The sequence below is a fragment of the Anser brachyrhynchus genome (genome assembly GCF_964034855.1).
Source record: "Anser brachyrhynchus genome assembly, chromosome: 3".
Taxonomy (NCBI): Eukaryota; Metazoa; Chordata; class Aves; order Anseriformes; family Anatidae; genus Anser; species Anser brachyrhynchus.
Window position 1 is genome coordinate 92949288 of NC_137696.1, and position 18948 is coordinate 92968235.

Here is an 18948-nt window from a genome sequence, read left to right on the forward strand (position 1 = left end):
CCCAGCGTCACAGGAGGCTTCTGAGGACAAACACGCTGACAGCTGTAAAGTGCATCTCCTCTTCTGCTCCCTACAGACAGGAACAAGAATCATTTATGTTTTTAAGCCATAGGAGATTTTAATTTCATTTCAAAACCCCCTGTTTGAGGCAGTTATTTACCTGGTACCTGTGTTGAACCGTTACTGAAGTGGGCAAGCTGCAGCTCTTTGGCCTGAGATGAGAGCCCGGCTTTGACACTGCAAACGAGGATGAGCCAAGGCAGACTCCAGCCAAGTAAATACTCTGGTATTACCTCCTGGCTGTCACAGTGACCTAATACACTGAGTCATTTTGTGGCTTTTCATTTACAGATCCGTACAGACATCACTGGTGGCTGCCTGGCATTTTGTTGGACTGGCAAATCAGACTGTGGGTTTATTTTGAAGCCACTTCAATATTGGCAAAGCAAACGGTGTACAGGCACATGTAAGGAGATTTTTGTTTTGAGAATAACAGTGGGCCATACCTATAGGGTCATCCAATAATTTCTGAAGAAAAAAGTGCAGTAAAATACGCTGTTTACTCAGCAGCCATCAGCAGAAGAGGCCTCACATCTGCACTACTGAACAGTGTGCAGGGTGATACTGCCTTGCACACTCCAAACAGTGAGCTCAGCTGGGGATGCCATGGTCATGGCAACCATGGGCTTCAGCAGATTAAATTAAAATCTCTACATATGCTTCATGTTCTTAGTTCACTATTATCATCTGACATCATAGCAAACACTGTCACAAGCCATGTTGCTCCAAGTATCAGTTCTGAGTCCTTACTTTGGGACCTGATCTCCCAGCTGTAATTTTGAAAGGTGAAAGTGCCAGTAAACTGTGAAGACATGTCCCAGCAGTGATGTTTATGGTTTTTTTTTTTTTTTTTTTTTTTTACTCTTTATTATAATGACCTCAGGTAGCTTGCCTTTGTTTTAGCTTCCAGTGCCAAGTTGGACTTGGCTTTGCCTGTCGTCAAATTTCTTGGCTGGGCCCTGTGCTGTTACTGCAAGTAGAGAAGAGAAGGTTTTCATCAACTGCTGAGGTCACTGGGGCTTAGGCCTTATTTTGTAAGAAAACAAAAGGGGAGAAAAAGTATACAGAAGCTGCAGTGATGAAAATGTGTCCCAATATACATGGCAGGAGAGCTCTTAAGTACAGCCTCTCTGGAGGAGAGCAAGAAGCAAATGAACTGATGACAGGAATTGATTTGAAAGGCCTTGTAGCTCAGTAGAGGGTCTTTTTTCTTGAGGGATCCCACTGCTTGTATAATAAACCAGTGATTACATGGTCTCTAAACACGTATTGGATACACAGAGGTAAAAGACCCATGAAGGTGTTTTCTTCATATATATGGAAAAAAAAAAATCTGATGCCATTGGAATAAATTGAACCATGAACCACGGTGTTAATTTGTCTGATTGTTGCAGTGGTTTCAGTCAAACCAACGTGTAATTATTACTAATTGCAAAGCAGCACAGGCAGCATGAATCTCTACAATGACTACATAATCCTATCTGTGGTTCACAGATTCTTGTCCAACAGCCCCTGTGTTTGTCCTGTATGCTTTCTGAGCAGTGACTATTTTTCTCCAGCAATATCAGCACTGATTTTCAACATTTCCTGATTAGGGGTCTGAGAGGAAATGAGGGGCAGTATTCATACATTTTTGCCATGCACTCTTTTATTGCAAGTTCAGGGAAAAAAAATTAAAAGTTTGTTTACAAACTACAAATTATTGAATTTTTCAAGAAAAATCATTCCTTTGTTAGGTTCTATGCCTGTTGCCAGACAGATGAAACTTTAAGTTTGGGAGTCAGTTTTCTATATTTCACGCCAATTAAACCAGGACCAGCTTTTCCACTCAAGGCCTTTGTTATAGTCTGTGCTTTACAGCATTTCTGCAGTGCAGAAATGGCCTCAGCCCCTGCAGCTCAGCCACCCGTTCTGGTGCCTCACCCAGTGAGGTCCCTTGCACTCTTTAGGACAGATGGACAGGTTTCTAGCTTTTATTTGACAGAGCCAGGTAGAGATTGCCTTCAGGCTGCTTCCAGACATTCTCCTTGACCTGGGCATTTCAGGGGAGGGTTTGCAGAGGTGGTTGAGGGCTCTGTTGTGTTTTCTCTGGGAAATACTTAGGTACAAGCGGCTGTACATCCTGCTGCGAGGGAAATCCTCTCTCATAACAAACTCAAATAGCTGGTTCCCACATGGGTAATATAGTAGCTAGAGCATGTTAACATTTTAAAAGACATTTTAGCACTTTACCACCTGCCTTTCTATCAGAAGACTAAGCTTTGTAAATGTAAAGGGTGAAAGGAAAATTATTTCCTGTTTCCATTTTCTGCTTTCTGCTTTCTTCCCTTTTTATATATGTACATATTTTATTAAAACATTTTATTCTATGATAACTCTGTTCTGTTCTGTTTCCTAAGAGAGGCTTCCCCTCCTTCTTTTGCTTTCCTTCCCTTCTTTATTTCTCCAGTTATGACCTTTTTCCTTATTCTACCTTTTTGTCACTTCCTAACTCAGGTTTTCTTCATCCTCATACTGTGGATGCATTCACTGACCCATTTTCCTGAGAATCCTTGATGAAAAATTGTAGATCTGCTGAAAATCAGTTCCCTCCCACTAATTCTTTAGACAACCACTTCATTTAACCTTTGTCATGAGTTTATCAGGATGTGTTATAAGACTAGGTAGGTTATTTACCTTGATTACTTCTATTGGAAAATAGTACCAGAACTGAAAAGCTTTGATGTTTAGCAATTTTTTTGTTTAATTTCCAGTCCAATTGTAATTATGTCCAGTGACATCCTTATGAAACTGTGCTATACACCAATCATGTTTTAAATAGCTTACCTCTCTCTCTACTGTTTAATACCTGACGTGTTTGTAGATGGCAGTCACACACCTTTTGAATCTTCACTGTGCTAGCCTTGCCACCTTTGTTTACTCTCCTCTAGCAGAAGAGGCTTCCTACTGTTTCAATTGCCCCTTGATCAGTGCCAGTTGCACTCTAGCTTCATCTTTCCTAAATGTCTGCAGCTAGAACTGCACAGTGTCCCAAACATTGGTTTTCATATTTCATTTTCTATGCTGAAATGGCTTTACTTGGCCCTTCCATCCCTTGATAATATGATTGATATATGAAATGGTTTGACTCTGTTGCTGTAGTTATATTATTTTCTCTCTGTCCCTTCTTCCTCTTGCTGCAATGTGTAAACTTTCATGCAATGCCTTAAACTGCTTTTGTTTGTTGAACTGCTTTGTCAAGGAAACCTGAGTTTCCTAAGAAATTGAAACACTGTTGTGACAGACATCTCGATATTACTTAGTTAAAAACACCATACAAACTCCTTTTTTCTTCAGAGACTTTCTTGATACTCTTGAATAAATACAACTGAATACTGAGTTCCCCAAAAGCTCAAGCTCTGGATATACTCTAGTTAGGTGGGTGGAAATCAGAAGTGTTTCTTTTGGGAAATATTAAAGTTGCAAGAGAAATCTGGGAAAACACGCAACACCGATCCAGAGGGAAGAGGACAAAGCACAGTGAAGAGGAAAGAGCTTCTAAATGGTCACTAGCCATATCTCCCAGTTTGAGAAGCTGTAGTTACCTGCAGAGAAGCTTGAGTAAGTAAAGGATAGGTAAAGCTACAGAAAAGTGTGTGTAGAGTAGCTTTGCATAAGTGTTTGTAACTGTGAAATCTTGTTAATTGGATTGAAAGAGTTTAGTATTTTCTGAACATATCACACAGACAAAATTCAAATTCCCCTACAGAAGAACATTGGTATAGACAGAGCTACAGGGAAAAAGTGAGGATGGGGTTAATCTGAGGAGAGAGAGGTGACTTAAGGATAATAGAGTGAGAGTAGAGTTTGGGCAACAGAAGAAAAAGAGTGTAAGGAAAGGGGGATGCAATAGTGATAAATGGATCTGAGCTAGAGATGTGGAAAGGGGATGTAGAAATGACAAGATGGTCAGGAGACAGATGGTATCCACATTGCATCCTAAAAATGCCTGGCATATGAATATCACTACAAGGAGTTAAACAATTCTCTCCTGTCTGACTGACTCCTTGTTTGTTTGCGTTTTCTTGGTGGAGCAGGCTATTGGAGGACAAAATCTAGAGTAGATTTCAGACCACAAATGCTCTCTTCTTTTTTTTTTTCATTGAATAATTTATAGCCAGAGATGAATTTTGCCTAGAATAACGTGTTTTTCTGCAATTTACAATCATCGCTGTGCAAAACGCAGGAAATACAGGGTTTGTCTAGCAAGTCACAGAAATTATGAATTTTAAAATAGAATCCTGCTGGTTTATGAGAGAAAAAGAAAAAAGATAAGACAATATACTGAAATATAGTTAAGTTGTGCTATTCGGGCAATTTACTACTCCCTTTGAAATCAGGGGCAGAGGTACTATCAATTATAGTAATGAAAAAATCACTGAATGGTTAGGGTTGGAAGGGACCTTAAAGATCATCTAATTCCACCCTCCTTGCCAGGGGCAGGGACACCTCCCACTGGATCAGGTTGCTCAAAGCTCCATCCAGACTGGCCTTGAGCACCTCCAGGGATGGGGCATCCACAGCTTCTCTGGGCAGCCTGTGCCAGTGCCTCACCACCCTCTGAGTAAAGAGTTTCTTCCTTATGTCTAATCTAAATCTACCATTTTTTTAATTTAAAACCATTACTTTTTGTGATGGTTTTGTGATGGACACTTTTGTGATGGATACTATCATCTCTTTGGTAATAAAACTGCTTTAGAATTACATGTTTTTCAAAGTCATTATCCTTAATAAAATGTCAGTATCACTGGACAGCTGTAGGCTGAAAACCACTTAACCACTTCCACAGAGAAGTTTTAACATCCTTCTCTGCTAATGCCTGAGCTGCACTCACCAGAGCTAGATCTATCATGTTGTTTAGACTTGGAGGGTCAGCTGGAGAGGAAGGAATACTGAAATAACTGTCTCTGATCCATTGAACATCTTGTCTAGAGGGGAGGGAAGAGGATGAGCAGCTTTTTTTTTTTTTTTAATTAATGTACTTCTGTACAAAATGTAACAGAAAGTACTGCCCCAGATCAACTTTAAGTTTTGGTCTTGGAATCAGTGTCCTTAACCGATCCTCCTTTGCAATCTTCTTCAAATCATTTTAGTCACCTGATGTCACTTGACTAGGTTTTTTTTTGTTGTTTTGATTTTTCATTTACTTAATAGCAATTGTACACTCAGTGCAACAATAATGAGAACATCTATGTCATTTCTCATTTTCCTGGGAAAAGGCTCACTCTGTGGGAAAGAACATGGCCAACCCATTTGTGATAGATGCTAGATGCATGGGCTTTCTGGCTTTAAAATATCTGGGATTCTCGGGAGATCTTGCAGTGAGCATATCTCTTATGTGTCATACTGCTGTCCGGTCCTCTGAGTCACCAGTTGTTAATGTAACATTTCAGTTGTAGCTAAGTCTGGTTTTATTAACTTTGCTGTCCCTGTTGTGTATTTATTAAGTTTGTGTCTCCTTTCTCCAGCTGACAATCAGATAAGCTCTTGAGAGCAAAAATGATTATTTTCCATCCAAAATGAGTTTTAATAAAAGCAAATATAAGCCTTTATATAACAACTGTGAGAACATGGCTATCTGAGAAAGTGTCTTGTTTCTAGGGTTAAAGGCTCCACCTATTGGTTGACTAAAATGAGAGAAATGCAATATTTCAATACAGAAAACGGCTGGTCCTACTGAACATCCTGTGTCTTGCCACATCTTTGCGAAACTGCTGGCTTCAGTGTAGGATTTTGCATGAGGGCCAAAGTAAAACGAGCTCAGTGACATATTTCTGAGAGCTGTGCACACACGGCACTCAAACTGATGCAGGGCTGAGAGATTATTAGAGGAAGTCCTTTTCTAAGACAGGAATGGTTTACATTTTTGCAAATGAAGAGTTTCTTACCCTGGAAACGACTGTTTTTCTTTGGAAAAAATAAAAAATAAAAACAATATAAATTCATCCAAGCCAGCAAAATTAGTGGAACTGACTCACCCAAGTACAGTTAGAAGGTAACTTCCAGGCATTTGTGGCCTTTACATTTAGACAAGATGGGAGCAGAAATGTTGATGGAGTCAGCTTTATAATGAAAGCCCATTTCCCCAGATTGTCCCAGGCAGTTTCAGCAGTTAGGGAAAAATGGCAGTTTGAAAGCTCTGGTATTGTTCCTGGGAATGCAATGGGGAGATGGAGAAGGGAGAGGACATCTGAGTGAAGCCTGGGGAAGACAAGAGGAAGGACGAATGTTGAGCACAATCAGGGGGATTCTGGAGAAAGTGGGAGGCTGTGAGGACATTGTGGGCATGGGCAAGAGTCCTCATTCTGCACCTTTCATTGTCTGCCCTCGCTAAGTCACTTGTCTCTAAGAGCTCACTCCACTTCCCTTGTCTCCTCTGACAATTCCCCTGCTCAAGTAATTGGCTTTGCTGGTAAGTGCTCGCTGTAATGCAGCCCTACTATTCTTGCCCATTCATCAGTCATCAGTAACTTGAATGCATATCCGTGGAGCACAGAGCACTGAAAAACAGCTTGTTGAGGCCAACAAAATGCTTGGACAAGAGAAAGTTGTGTATACAGTTTATTACACATGTATACATGCTTGCCGCTGTTGGTATCCTGCTCTGAGTTAGGCTCCAGCCTCTGCAGAGGAGGCAGAAGGATTTCCTCTGAACTTCATCATCCTGACAGCTACAGCCCCAGTGGCACCAGCTTGTCTCTCACTCTGACCTGCTCCACGCACGCTCATTCCTGCCAGAAGCCAGCTAGATGACTGCAGAAAGAAATACCTATTTGGGTTTGTTCCTCTTGGAGGAACACCAAGAGGTACTTACACTAGCATCTTCTAGTACCTACCTGATGTTCAGGTCAAAGCATCTAATTTCAAGTGCTTCAGATCCTTATAGAGTCAACAAAGCAATTCCGAAAAGCACTTTGGAGAACCTGAGTTGCATGTCTAACGAAGAAGCTTTTTAGTTTCCCATGGACTTCAACAAATTGGACGGTAACGTAGAAATACATAAACATGGAAGAAATAGAGGAATACAGTGAAATGAAGAGAAGAGCAATGATATTGATGTCACAGTGCTGTATTTTTGTAGCATTCATAACCTTAGAACCTGGGGATCTTGTATGTATTTATGAATTAAGCCTCATGGCATTTCTGGGAAGTATTATTTCCTTTACAGGACGGAAACTGGAGCATTGTGAAGGTTAAATTAAATGTGGTAAGCACTGGAAAGAGGTCAATGGACAGAATGTGGATCTCTTGAGTTATGGTCCAGACTTGGTACTATAAGATTAAAGGGAAGATTATAACACAAGAAAGAGGAATAGAAATGCTTTTCCCGTTATTACCCTTTCATAAGTCATCTTTTTTTTTCCCCCCCTCTTAAATATGTGCTAACTGATCATAAAATAATTTGTGGTTACAAAGGGAAGGTCTCAAAGGAAGGCACCTTACTACACGAGTCCAGCAATACAACAACACCTTAATGTGTGTGAAACATGTTGCAATTTTACTGATTTCCTCTACTGCTAAAGTGCCTCATGATCTGCCATTCACCTGGGATGTGGAAAGCTGCAGATCATTTCCTTAGCATGAAAAAGGCAGAACAGGCCCTTAGCCATTGGAGCTTTCCATGTCTGATTTGACGTACCACAACCAGGGGGTCTCCTCTGCCTTTGCAAGTGTCATGGTGACTCTGCCAGCTGCTCAGAGATCTTAAGCTGCTTTGTTAATTACCTCATTTATTAAGTTGCACACCACAACACAGCGGCCACATACCAGCCCTGAACTGTGAAAGCAGTCGTCGCTGTGCTGGCGTTAACTATTCTCCCTGCTCAAGTGTCCAAAAAGGTGCTTTAACAGATGTTCCTCCTTCTCCCTGCTGGCTGCTTGCATCAATGCGGGGCCTCCGCTTGCTGCCGGGCTTCAGGTCATGTGCAAAATGTTATTATACGCTTAAAGTTGGCTGAGACATATGGTCTGAATGGCTGGATATGGTAAACCCTAACCAGCGGGGTTAGACCTGGCGGTGCATTCCTGAATCATGTAAAGCACATCCCAACATGCAGATTTGTGCGCATAATTGAAGGTGACCTCCTGTGTCTGTCTCTCCGTGCCGACTAAATCATGACACTGTAATTCTTCATGCTGTAGTAACTGCCCTGCGATTTGATAATATCGACCAAAACGCTCGTTCAGTGTGAAAAAGCAGGATAACCCAGACCCTAATAATTCTGAAAACATCAAGCAGTGTGGAGTTAATACTTCTCGGGGCCTTACCATGGGAATTTTCTGGCTGTGGCCCAGACTACAGATAATTAATTATGTCAGTGAAAGGCTCTGGTGGCCTGTTTTCTTCAGAAAAAAAGTGACATCATCCATGGAGCTCTCTGGCAATAAAGCAGAACAAAGCTGTGTGGGCAGGAAATAACAGACAGATGTCTTCTAGTGCTCATTTGATCTGTTTCGAAGCTTGCTGTAAGAAGTAATATACTGTTCAGTGCTGCTTCTCCCCAGCTCTCCAATCTTTAGTGCGGATGTTTTTAAACATAAGAGGCCAAATTAATTCTTCTGGAGCCACTTCAGAGGATTTATGAGCTGGTCTATCACGTGCTTCTCCTTCAGTATTGATTTTAGGAGGACTTTCTGTGTTATCACTGTAAGATAACTCACAGCAGGATGAGATACACCGTGTAGTTCCAAGGGCTTTGTACAGGGCCAGAAAGTTCTGTGCAGTGCGAACAAGACAGGGACAACCCTGTTTTATATCACCAGTGTCACAAGACACCGCTTGCATTTCCTGGTATATTACACTAAACTTTTGTACAAAAAGCACTGGAGGTCACTTCTCAGCACTGAACTCATCTCTTCCAGTGCAAATCACTTACAAAGACCTGAATCCAAAAAAAGAAATCAGTGCAAGTGAACTCCCCAGTTTCAAGTATCAGGGAATTTAGCTAAGATTACAAGAAAGAAAAAACCTTACATTGTCTTCCTTGCAAGAAAAACGATGCATACATGTCATTAGCTACCACTTCCAATGGCTAGAACCATTAGGTGAGTGATACAAACATGGCTACTTCAGACATCCAGTATAGGAGACAAAAATATTTCTTGAGTTTCTAGCAAAAATGAGCTTTTTATGATGCAATATACAGTAAAGCATCTAACTTCCTAACTTTAAAGCAATAAATGCATCTGTACCTGAAAATACGTTTCCACCCAGACCTCGCAGCAGTTTGTAAGGATAGCCTGGGGAAGCAAGCCTGTAGCAAAAGTGTTGTTCTAGTAGGCAGGGTAAGTTTTATTCATTTTTCTATTTGTGCTCATAGCATCACAATACAAAATGAATAAAGTTTGGTTTCTTTTTAATTGCTTGAATTTCCTTCCAAGGTAAGAAAAGAGGGGAAGTTACTGAGTATAAACATGCGGATTAGTGTTAGGAAAGTTTTACAGATAGAGTTTTTCAACTACTGTTGCCCGAAGATGCTGTCTTCATTTAATTAAACTAAACAAACATGATGTAGGTCTCTAATGGGAATTTTCAGAAACAAAACTATTCCTGCTGGCTGTGACACAACATGAGCGTGTCCTGGATAGTGCAGAAAGCAGTGTGAGAGCATCCTCCCAATTTCCTTTAGAGGCATGCCTTGGTCGTGATGTTTCTTAGCTCTAGGTGAAAAGTTTGTGAAGTCTACTGGAATTTAGGAAGTCAGCCACTGGGAAGATCACAACGATGCACAGAGAACCTGTGACCTTATCTAGTTTCTGATGCAGTGCGGGGCAGCTGTTGCACTATTAATAACCTGAACTGTGTGAAACACAAGTAACAACACCACAAGTAACAAGTTAAGGTTCCTGTCTGTGGTTTTATAGTTATTTCTTGCCATTAATCACTAGCAAGAAAAACATGACTTCATAAACATTAAACCTCTGTTACTTGGTGCTTTCACTCGTGCAGGCATAACAGGCAGTCATGATAACTGGAAAAGAAATACTCAAAAGATGGAAATATCAGAACTTCAAAATATTGTATTACTGTATTCCCTGTTAGCTCTGCTCCTGGTCCTGAATTTTCAGAACTACTTTCAATAAATTGAGAGGAATCTCATCATGTTATTGAAGTGTTTAGGTCACTCTGAAGTCATTAGATGTATTTTAGGTTGAACACTGAACTGTAAGGGACATGATTACAGATTTAGAGAGCAGTAACACTGTGAATTTGCAGGAAGACAACTTATGAACAAACAAAATTCATGAGAACAGTTTAGGAAACGGCCTGGCAAAGGATCTCAAGTTGGATTTTCCTCTCATCTGACAGTGATTACTTTGAATCCATTTGGCCCATCTTGAATGCAACTGAATTTTTTTCCCAATTTACTAGATGCCTTATATGAAACGAGTTTGACCAGCCCAGTCCCATTTCCCAGGTGACAAATGGGCTATTGCAAAAATTCCCCGTTTAGTGGGTGCTAAGTTTTGTTCACAGTCTCACAGGAGAGGCCAAAGACTGTGGGAATGGGGAGAGAGGGCTGTGGTAAATTGGCAGGGCAGGGCAGGAGGAGGAAGCACGTCCGAATGCTGGGCTTGTGTAACAGTCTTTCCATTGACCAAGAATTTGGTTGCTAGGCTGCCAGTCCCCTTTTACAAGCAGCAGAGTCATGCTATTGTTTCCTAAATGGTTTCAATTTTATGCAGGGACCTCTTTACATCCCTTCTATATCATTTAAATATTTTACTAGGCACGTATTAAAGTGAGGTTTGGAACTCAGACCCCTGCTCTGCTCAAGCCTGTAAGCAGAAGAAAGCCCTTCTCTTTTATTCTGCCAAAAAGTGAGTATTTCAGGGTAACCGTGTGAAAAGTGGCCTCTCGTCGGCCTTCCAGCTGGGCTGCCAGTGTGCAGGCCTGAGGGGAGGAGAGTGTTGTGCTGCGGAATTCCTGTTCCCAGGTAGAAACACAGACCCTGTCACCTAAGTAGGTGCTGCAACCACTGGGCAGTAGAGAAGTGGGACAGGAGAGCAGGAGGAGCCGTGTGGGACAGCAGTGCTTGGTTGAATTTCAGACCCTCTGTGGATGTGCTAAAGATTTGAGGCCATCATCCTTTAGATTTTGGCACCTCCAGTAAGGACAAAACGAGGCTTGGACAGATGATACAATTTGACATTGCAGTTTCTCTCTCAGCAGGGACAGTAGGAGTTTGGTGGTCAGGGAGGCTCTAAGCAGGCTTTGCTCCTGAAGAAAACGAATGTGGAAAAACACCTCTCAACCTGTATGGCCATTTGTGTTTCTTGCCTTGGGAGTATTTCTAGGAGGTAAAAGTGACATGCTCATTCATCTGACTTGATCATTCCTACAGCTCAGAGGATGAACTGTTTGAGAGCACTTTATTAGCAGAAGAATGTGTTTATTTTCTGAGAAACCACAATCTCAACAGTGAAAATATAAGCTTATCTTCAAGTTTTCTGGAGGACAATTTAAGTCATGACATACTGAAGAGGAAAAGGCACGTATTTTCTGAATTTTGTACCTTGGCTTTAAAGAGCTTCTCTGGCTATTTGCAATCTTCTGGTCTTACACAAATAATTGGAGTATTCTCTCTAATCAGAGTACCACCAGAAAAAAAAAAAAGTGGACTTGAGAGAGGGCTTTCCCGTGCCAAGCACAATGTTTCTGCCACTAAAATAGCTAACAACTTTAGCCTGTGATTTATATACAAGTTTACTTCCCGTTTGAAATCTCTTCCTTTTATTTGTCTCCTAGCTTATGATTTATGCTAAACAGCATTGTGCTTTGAGGCAAGGGAAGCACATAAAGTAGATGTCCATCAGTAGGAACAGCTTGCCAGTATAGCTCTTCCTAGCTAGGAAGAGGGACCTCTTGTACCTCTTTGCAAGTACATGTGTTGAAGTAGCCCAAGTGTTCCTCCAAAGGATTATTCTGACTTGTTATCTGGAAATGTTCTGTGTCCTGAGGTTTAATACAGTGATGGTTGTAACCCATACATGGAAAGTAAACATCTCCTTATGGGTCTTCTAGTTTCAGTGGACAATTAGTCATTTGGAGGAAACAAGAAATCATGAATTATACAGGCCTGCAGTTTCAGCTCCTTCCCTGTACATTTATCCTAAGGAGCTTCAGAGAGGCTAATCGGGGTTTGCAAATCCCAAGGCTGATGGAAAGTTAGGATGTAACTACCCAGACGTGGGGTAGTTGCACGGCAGAATCTTTCTGTGCTGAGGCTTTGTCTCTGACCAAATAAAAGGAAATTTCCCTCCAGTTTATTATTAGCACAAGGCCTTTTTTTTTTCTTTTTTTTTTTTTTTTTCTCCAGTGCTTCCTAGCAACCTGAGTGTCTGTTTGTTAGTTTTCTTTTCACAAACTGTTATCATAAATCCATGGAAACAGAGTACTTGGTGAAGTAGGCGATACCCTTGAAAAGATAATGACAGAGCACTGGCCAAATCCAGAAAAGGCAGAAGGCACCTTGCCATGCTACCGTCATCCAGGTCCCGAGTGCCCATGAAGGGGAACATGAGGGGGCAGGTGCCACCCAACCTGTCCCACGGGCTGGCAACCCTTCCCTTGGCCTGCAGCAAGGGACCTCTCTGCTCAGGATTTCCAGGGCTCTGCCCTGTGCTCTGGAGCTCAGCATGTCACAGCTTTCTTTTAAAATGACAAAGTGAATAATTAGACATGGTCCTGGGACCCCTTCATTAGGTGGTCCAGCTTGAGCAGAGGGTTGAAACAGATGACCTCCGGAGGGTCCCACCAACCCCAGCCATTGTGTGGTTCTGTGGTTCTGTGAACAAGGACCTTCAAACCTTCAAAGTTCTGCCTGAGCTTGGACACCTTCCCCTTTCTCACTTGGGGTGTCAATCCTCTGTTCAGCATCAGCTGCTTCCTGACATCTCTCCAGATGGCTCTTGGGGGACCCAAGCCTTCAGCATCCAGAAACTTCTCTTAACTGGCAAATTTTAAGGTGTTTCAGGGACTTTCTCATTCCCTCCTGCTAATGTTGCTCCACTTCAGTTGTCAATGATTAAAGGCTAATGAGGCTGGAAGGAAAGTATGCACAGCCGTATATAACTGGACAGGAACTAACGTACTTGCTGGGAAGGGCAGTGTGGTCCCTCTGTCAGCTTTGCTGACACTAAATCACCACACCGGAGTTGTCTCTGTTTGCTTTACCTGTCAATGTTTAATTATGCCTTGTGAGGCCCGACAGCTGCAACAGGAGTGAATGAATTCACCCTCCTTCCCTTCCTCCCCCCTTCCCCCCAGTAGCTGAGGCTCCCAGGTGGGCTTGTTCCTGACAAGTGGGGATTTGGAGCTCCCTGTGCTCAGCACTAAAATGAGCCAAGGTTTCAGCATGGCTGTGTCCGTGGCCCTTGGTTCACAGGGCAAAAAGTGCTGCCTCCTTCGTCCCCGTATTTTCAGTGCCCCCCATGAGCATGCCTGCAGTGTGGGGCCCGCAATGGGACACCAAGTTCATGCCTTGGGACGACACAGACATGGCCTGGAAACTGAGGCCAAGGTCCTCAGGTGCCATTTAGTGGGCTCAGCAGTAGGTACTAACCAGAAGAGTTAGTTGCCAACAAGAAGAGTCAACCATTTATTTTAGGAACCCAGCGTAGTCATTGTCTGTTGATTGTAGTGAGGTGACGGGACAGAGAGGTTTCCTACTCTCTGCCTTGCCAGAGCCTATAATGGTTATTGCATTCATTCACCACAGAGGGAAAAAAACATTTCTCAGACTAGAAGTGCTAGCCTCATAGTGACAAAGACACTAAGATAACTGTTATTTCTACAGGAATATAAATACTGTATGTTCTTGAAACTGTCTAAAACTTTCCTAAAATATCTTTTTTTTTTTTCTTCTGTTCTGAGAGTGGCATATTCCCAGGACATGAGGCAGGGAGGTGGACAGGCTCTCTTGGCACTCCTTGTGACTGGCCTGCATAATTCACTTGTAGTTTTGACATCTGTGAGCAATGCACCCTTCCCACACTCATGCTGGAAAAACTTTAATACCATTCCAGTCTGTTGTTTGTATCTTGCAGACAGAGCAACATGTAAAGCTTTTACTTAAGGTTACAAAATGTTGTAGAGGGTAAGCCCCTACAGTTAGCTGTTTATAATTCATCTAGCTCTCAATTGGGTGGCATGATCTTTGCCTCAAGCTCATTTTTTATTTATTTTCATGTTACTCTATTTTATTAAGAAAAGATTAAATGGTCTTTGTCATTTCCTGAAATTATTTCCTTGCTCATTTTAAAAGCAGATGGTTTTGTAGAGCTGTGATGTCTCTGTGGTATTGGGTAAAGATTTAAGATTTGCTACAGGGATAATACAGAGTGCCATTACGAACACTGGAAAAGCATGAAGCTTTGGCCAGTTCATAAATTCTAAACAGTCATTGCTTACATAGGGGCTGGATTTGCAAGAGATTTTTTCTAAAATATCCAAACTTTTCCTTAGCTCTTAATTTACTTCCCAAGCTCACATGGTTTGAGTATCTGAAAGGCAAGCAAAAGAAAAATTGGTGCCTGTACCCTTCTGCTTTGTATCCCTTTGGGCTTGTGGGAGATAAGCCCTCCAGGCAAACCAAGGAGCTCCCATGTGGGTTTTGTTTCTACTTTTTGTTGTTGTTGTTGTTGTTGGTGGTGGTGGTGGTGGTGTTTTTTTTTTAAGCAAACTAAAGTTAGAAAACTTTATTTTAAAATCTACTTGAAGAGAACCTGTAGTCACAAAGTAAGGTAGCGGGCTACTAGGAAATACTTAACATGAGGCTGTCTGAGAAATATTAATTCAGTCCACTTGTGCTGCTTGTTTTACTCATCCCCCTACTGCAGTCAGTAAACAGCATGGGCAGGGAATAAGTGAAAAAGTACATGAAGACTAATGATGTTCCCTGGCTTTACTTTCAACCCAGATAAAAACCCACTGCATTCAAATGTAGTGACAGTCATGAATAGAATAATTAATGCCTGCAGGGACTAAATTTGGTTTACACAGATTGTGTTTACTCTGGTATCTCCCAAAGTTTTATATTTGCAATGGCAGCCCAGCATTCTTCTCATTTATGTTATTTTTGTGTATGCAGTCTGTACATATGAAATGGCCCTGTTTTCCCTGTTTCCCTTGTTGGTTAGCAGGTTGGCTTATGGTACTGATTTGCCATGTTACAGGCAAGAGAGGATGTGATCCACATGCTGAAGACAGAGAAAACCAAACCTGAAGTTTTAGAAGCTCATTATGGGTCTGCTGCTCCAGAGAGTGTGCTGCGAGTGCTACACAGAGATGCCATCCTTGCCCAAGAAAAATCTATAGGGGAAGACGTCTATGAGAAACCAATTTCAGAGGTAATAACTTCTTGATTTACATCTACAAGTCTGTGCAGGGGGGATCCTAACCAAAAGGGAAGCTCTGTGTACTTTGCATGTGTGCAAAGCTCACAAAAGGATAATACAATTCTTGTGCAAATTACACAAAATCGAAGAAAAAATGGATATTCTTGTTCTCTCAACCAGCAGAATAAATTATAAGCAAAATCACTGGGTTTGAACACAAACAATATAGACCTTGTATGCTCCTTAGGGCTGGTGCAGGTAAGTGACAACAAAATCTCTGGGTGTTGCGTTTCTGTTTTCTAAATTTCTTTCAATTATAGGCTCCAAACTACTGCTCACAGCACTGGTAAGTGCTCTGTGACTTTCTTGGCACACTAGAGCACTATCACAGCAGTAGTTAGGAAAAGAAGACCAACAGAGATTGACTTTGACCATATTTACAGGATCACAAATCCCTAATCATTTTATGTCTCTTCAGTTCCAGGGCTGTGAAGTCAGTTCAGCCCCTTAAGGAGATCTGCAGGACATTAAACCAAAGATTTAAACCCTTGGTTTAAAATCTAAGCAATAAATAAATGTAGAATAGACCTGGGAATGTCTGAGGCCAGTGTGAATGCCAAAATAAGCAACCACTGCTTATGGTTATAGTTTCTTAACAGTCCAGGGCATGGAGAAAGAGCACGCAATAACATACCGTACAGTACACCGTAGCATCTGTCCAACTCTTCATAGTTCCTTGGTTCAGAACATTTACATTTTTACCAGGAATTGAATCTACCACAGGGTGTCTTTATACTTTGCACCCTTGTTGCAGTATCTTCTGGGATTTTGGAGGGGTGATACTAAATAAGGAAAGCAAACATTAGCATTTGGAAGTATGCATGAAATACTGACTATCAAGAGTAAAAGAGCTTAGCAGGTCTTTTGTCTAAAGAATATGATAATTTGACAGGGACCTCAGTCTACAGTAACTTCTGTCATGTCTAGGTCCACAGAGGTTATGTGGGAACTAAAATAGGATGGTGCAAAAGATCTACTCTCAAAGGCTGCGCCCAACCTGGTTCCTTTATAAAATGGATCGACTCTTTTTGACTGTCGTGGTCAGCTTCTGGAGGGCTGCTTGAGAGCAGCTGCAGCCCTCCTGCTCTGCCATTTCCCACAGTTTGCAGAGGCAACCTGTGAAACAGCAGCTTTCTGGTGAAGCCAGAGCAGAGGGAGATGCAACTCCCACAGGGTCTGAGCAGCGGGTGGGCAGAGCAGGCTCCACTCAGACTTTTTATCTCAGCAGTCCTACAGGTACAACTGTGTTGAAGATGAAGTTCAAATTTCAGCCTTGAGCTTATATTTTGCTACTCACATAGGTGTCCATGTCCCTATAGAGGTACTTGAACTTGGGGTCCTAGGGTCTGAGAGCATGTATTCCTCCTGGGGATTCGTTACTGCTTTTCCTATGTGAAAGGAGGAAAGTGCATGCAGGACCTTGTCACGGGAGGCATTCTGCACTGCAGCAATATTGTTTGTTACTCTAAAACCACATGAAGCCCTGTCCTTTGTGTATCCAAGAATGATGTAAATGTTTATTGCAAACGCATTGTCCAAAAAAATCATTATTTTTACAGGACAGTTACTCCTATTTTTAGGCACTGCTTTATGTAAAGTGCAGGATGTAAAATTATGGGACTTGCATTTACCAAACATGACACTGTTTGTTAATAAATCAGATGAAGTAAGCAAGGAAACCTCTAAAATAACCTATTCTCCTTTCCTACAACCCAGCTGGACAGGCTTGAAGAAAAGCAGAAGGAGACATATCGACGCATGCTGGAACAGCTTCTTTTGGCAGAAAAATGCCATCGCCGCACAGTTTATGAGCTTGAAAATGAGAAGCATAAACATACAGATTACATGAACAAGAGCGATGACTTTACCAACCTCTTGGAGCAGGAGCGGGAGAGGTGAGTACCCACAACAGTGCAAAGAATACCCTCGATATCCCAATATCTTTCAGTTCAGCAGTGACATGGTCTGGTCTTTCCTGTGTTTAAATGGCACTAACCTCATGTAAACAATTTGTAAAAGTCAGTCCTCTCACGTTAGTGGTACATTACTGTGCAAGTCTAGAGCTGGAAGAATACCATTGAACATTCCTGCAGTGTGCGCTTGAATTTAAAAATGAATTTGTTTTGAATTACTCATGTCCATTTTGGGTTCATCTCCTCATAGCTTTTGAGAGATCAGATGTTATTTATGTTGGCTAAAGTTTGAGCTGGCTTGCTCAGCTGAGCACTGCATTTTGTGAAGGACAGGGCACTGTGTCACCATAGGAGGACTGGATAAGGAAAACAACCTGTTTGGATATTGGCACACAAATGTTAGGGAATTTGCCATGCCCTTCACATTTAGGCTTGGAAAGATTCAAAAAAATTACATTATTTTTCATATTTCTGGTGGAGTATGCCTCAGGCAAGATCTACATCCCCCTGGAAGAAAATATTTTCGTGTTTTACAAAATGTGCCCAGCCTGTGATGGACTACCTGAAGCTCTTTATCTAACAGGCTCAATGCTCCATTTTCTTTCCTTCAAGTATTTTTCCTCATTGTAGGAGTAGTTTGTCCTCTAAGTCAAAAGAGGACACCTTTTGCAACACAGCTTAGGTGAAAAACGAGCACTTGGCAACAGTCTGAGTTTTGCAATATGAAATGTCATGCTCATACCAAACTACTTGAAATCAAACCACAAAGTTTGGTGAAAAAAAAAAAAAAAGCTCTGAGAAGAATACTTAAGGCAAGTTCAAAGAAGAAATGCTTTTGAGGAAACCACAGTCTGGTGGCAGACATTTTCAAAAAGCCAGGAGCTAAATTGTTTAGTGAATTTCCTGAGCTCTGTTCAGTGCCAGCTTTGAGTAGGTGGCACATGAGCTAAAGTGACCATATTTCCTTGTTTAATAGCTGCTGTTTTTCTGGCTCTTTGTCTTCCTGTGTTGACTGGCAAACTTTAAAGGACAAAAATGTGTCTGCATATTAACAATTTTATTCCCTTAAGAGAAAATAAAAAATCTGTTGTATTTCCAAGTAAGGAGTAATTTCATATCTGATTCTCTTAGATGTCATTTTTTCTCTATGATGAATATCTGTGTATGTGTGGAGATGCAGGCAACTGAATTGCTACAAAAGTAAAGGCTGTATTAAAATACCATTTACATTTCTCTTTACATTTTAAATTCAGTGTAATGTATCAGTTGCTGCCTCCTTATTATTCCAGCTGAATTTCTGAAGGCCACTAAACAGCCTAAGTTTATAAACTGCTTTGAACCAATTTCCTTTAATGAATTGATTTAAAATATTTCTGCCTCACACTACTACAGCTAGGATATCAGCTCCCATCCCCAGGGGCATTTTCACATACTCTTCCTGCTCTTCTGTGTCTTTTAAACCCCAGTTTTCCTATACCGTACAATTTTTGGAAAAACAGCAATAAAAAAGGGGAATTTGAGTTTGAACATGTGTTGA

The 18948-nt window shown here is 41.5% G+C and overlaps 1 protein-coding gene across 7 annotated transcripts in view; it reads left to right on the forward strand.

The window, feature by feature from the left end:
- The window catches only part of FILIP1 (filamin A interacting protein 1), a 130123-nt gene that overhangs the window by 71880 nt on the left and 39295 nt on the right, over positions 1-18948 (forward strand). For all 7 annotated transcript variants that reach the window (XM_080583762.1, XM_080583766.1, XM_080583765.1 and 4 more), the window contains 2 exons: positions 15277-15450; positions 17215-17393. In XM_080583762.1, the coding sequence (XP_080439888.1) occupies positions 15277-15450; positions 17215-17393 (353 nt within the window). The remainder of the gene's footprint in view (positions 1-15276; positions 15451-17214; positions 17394-18948) is intronic.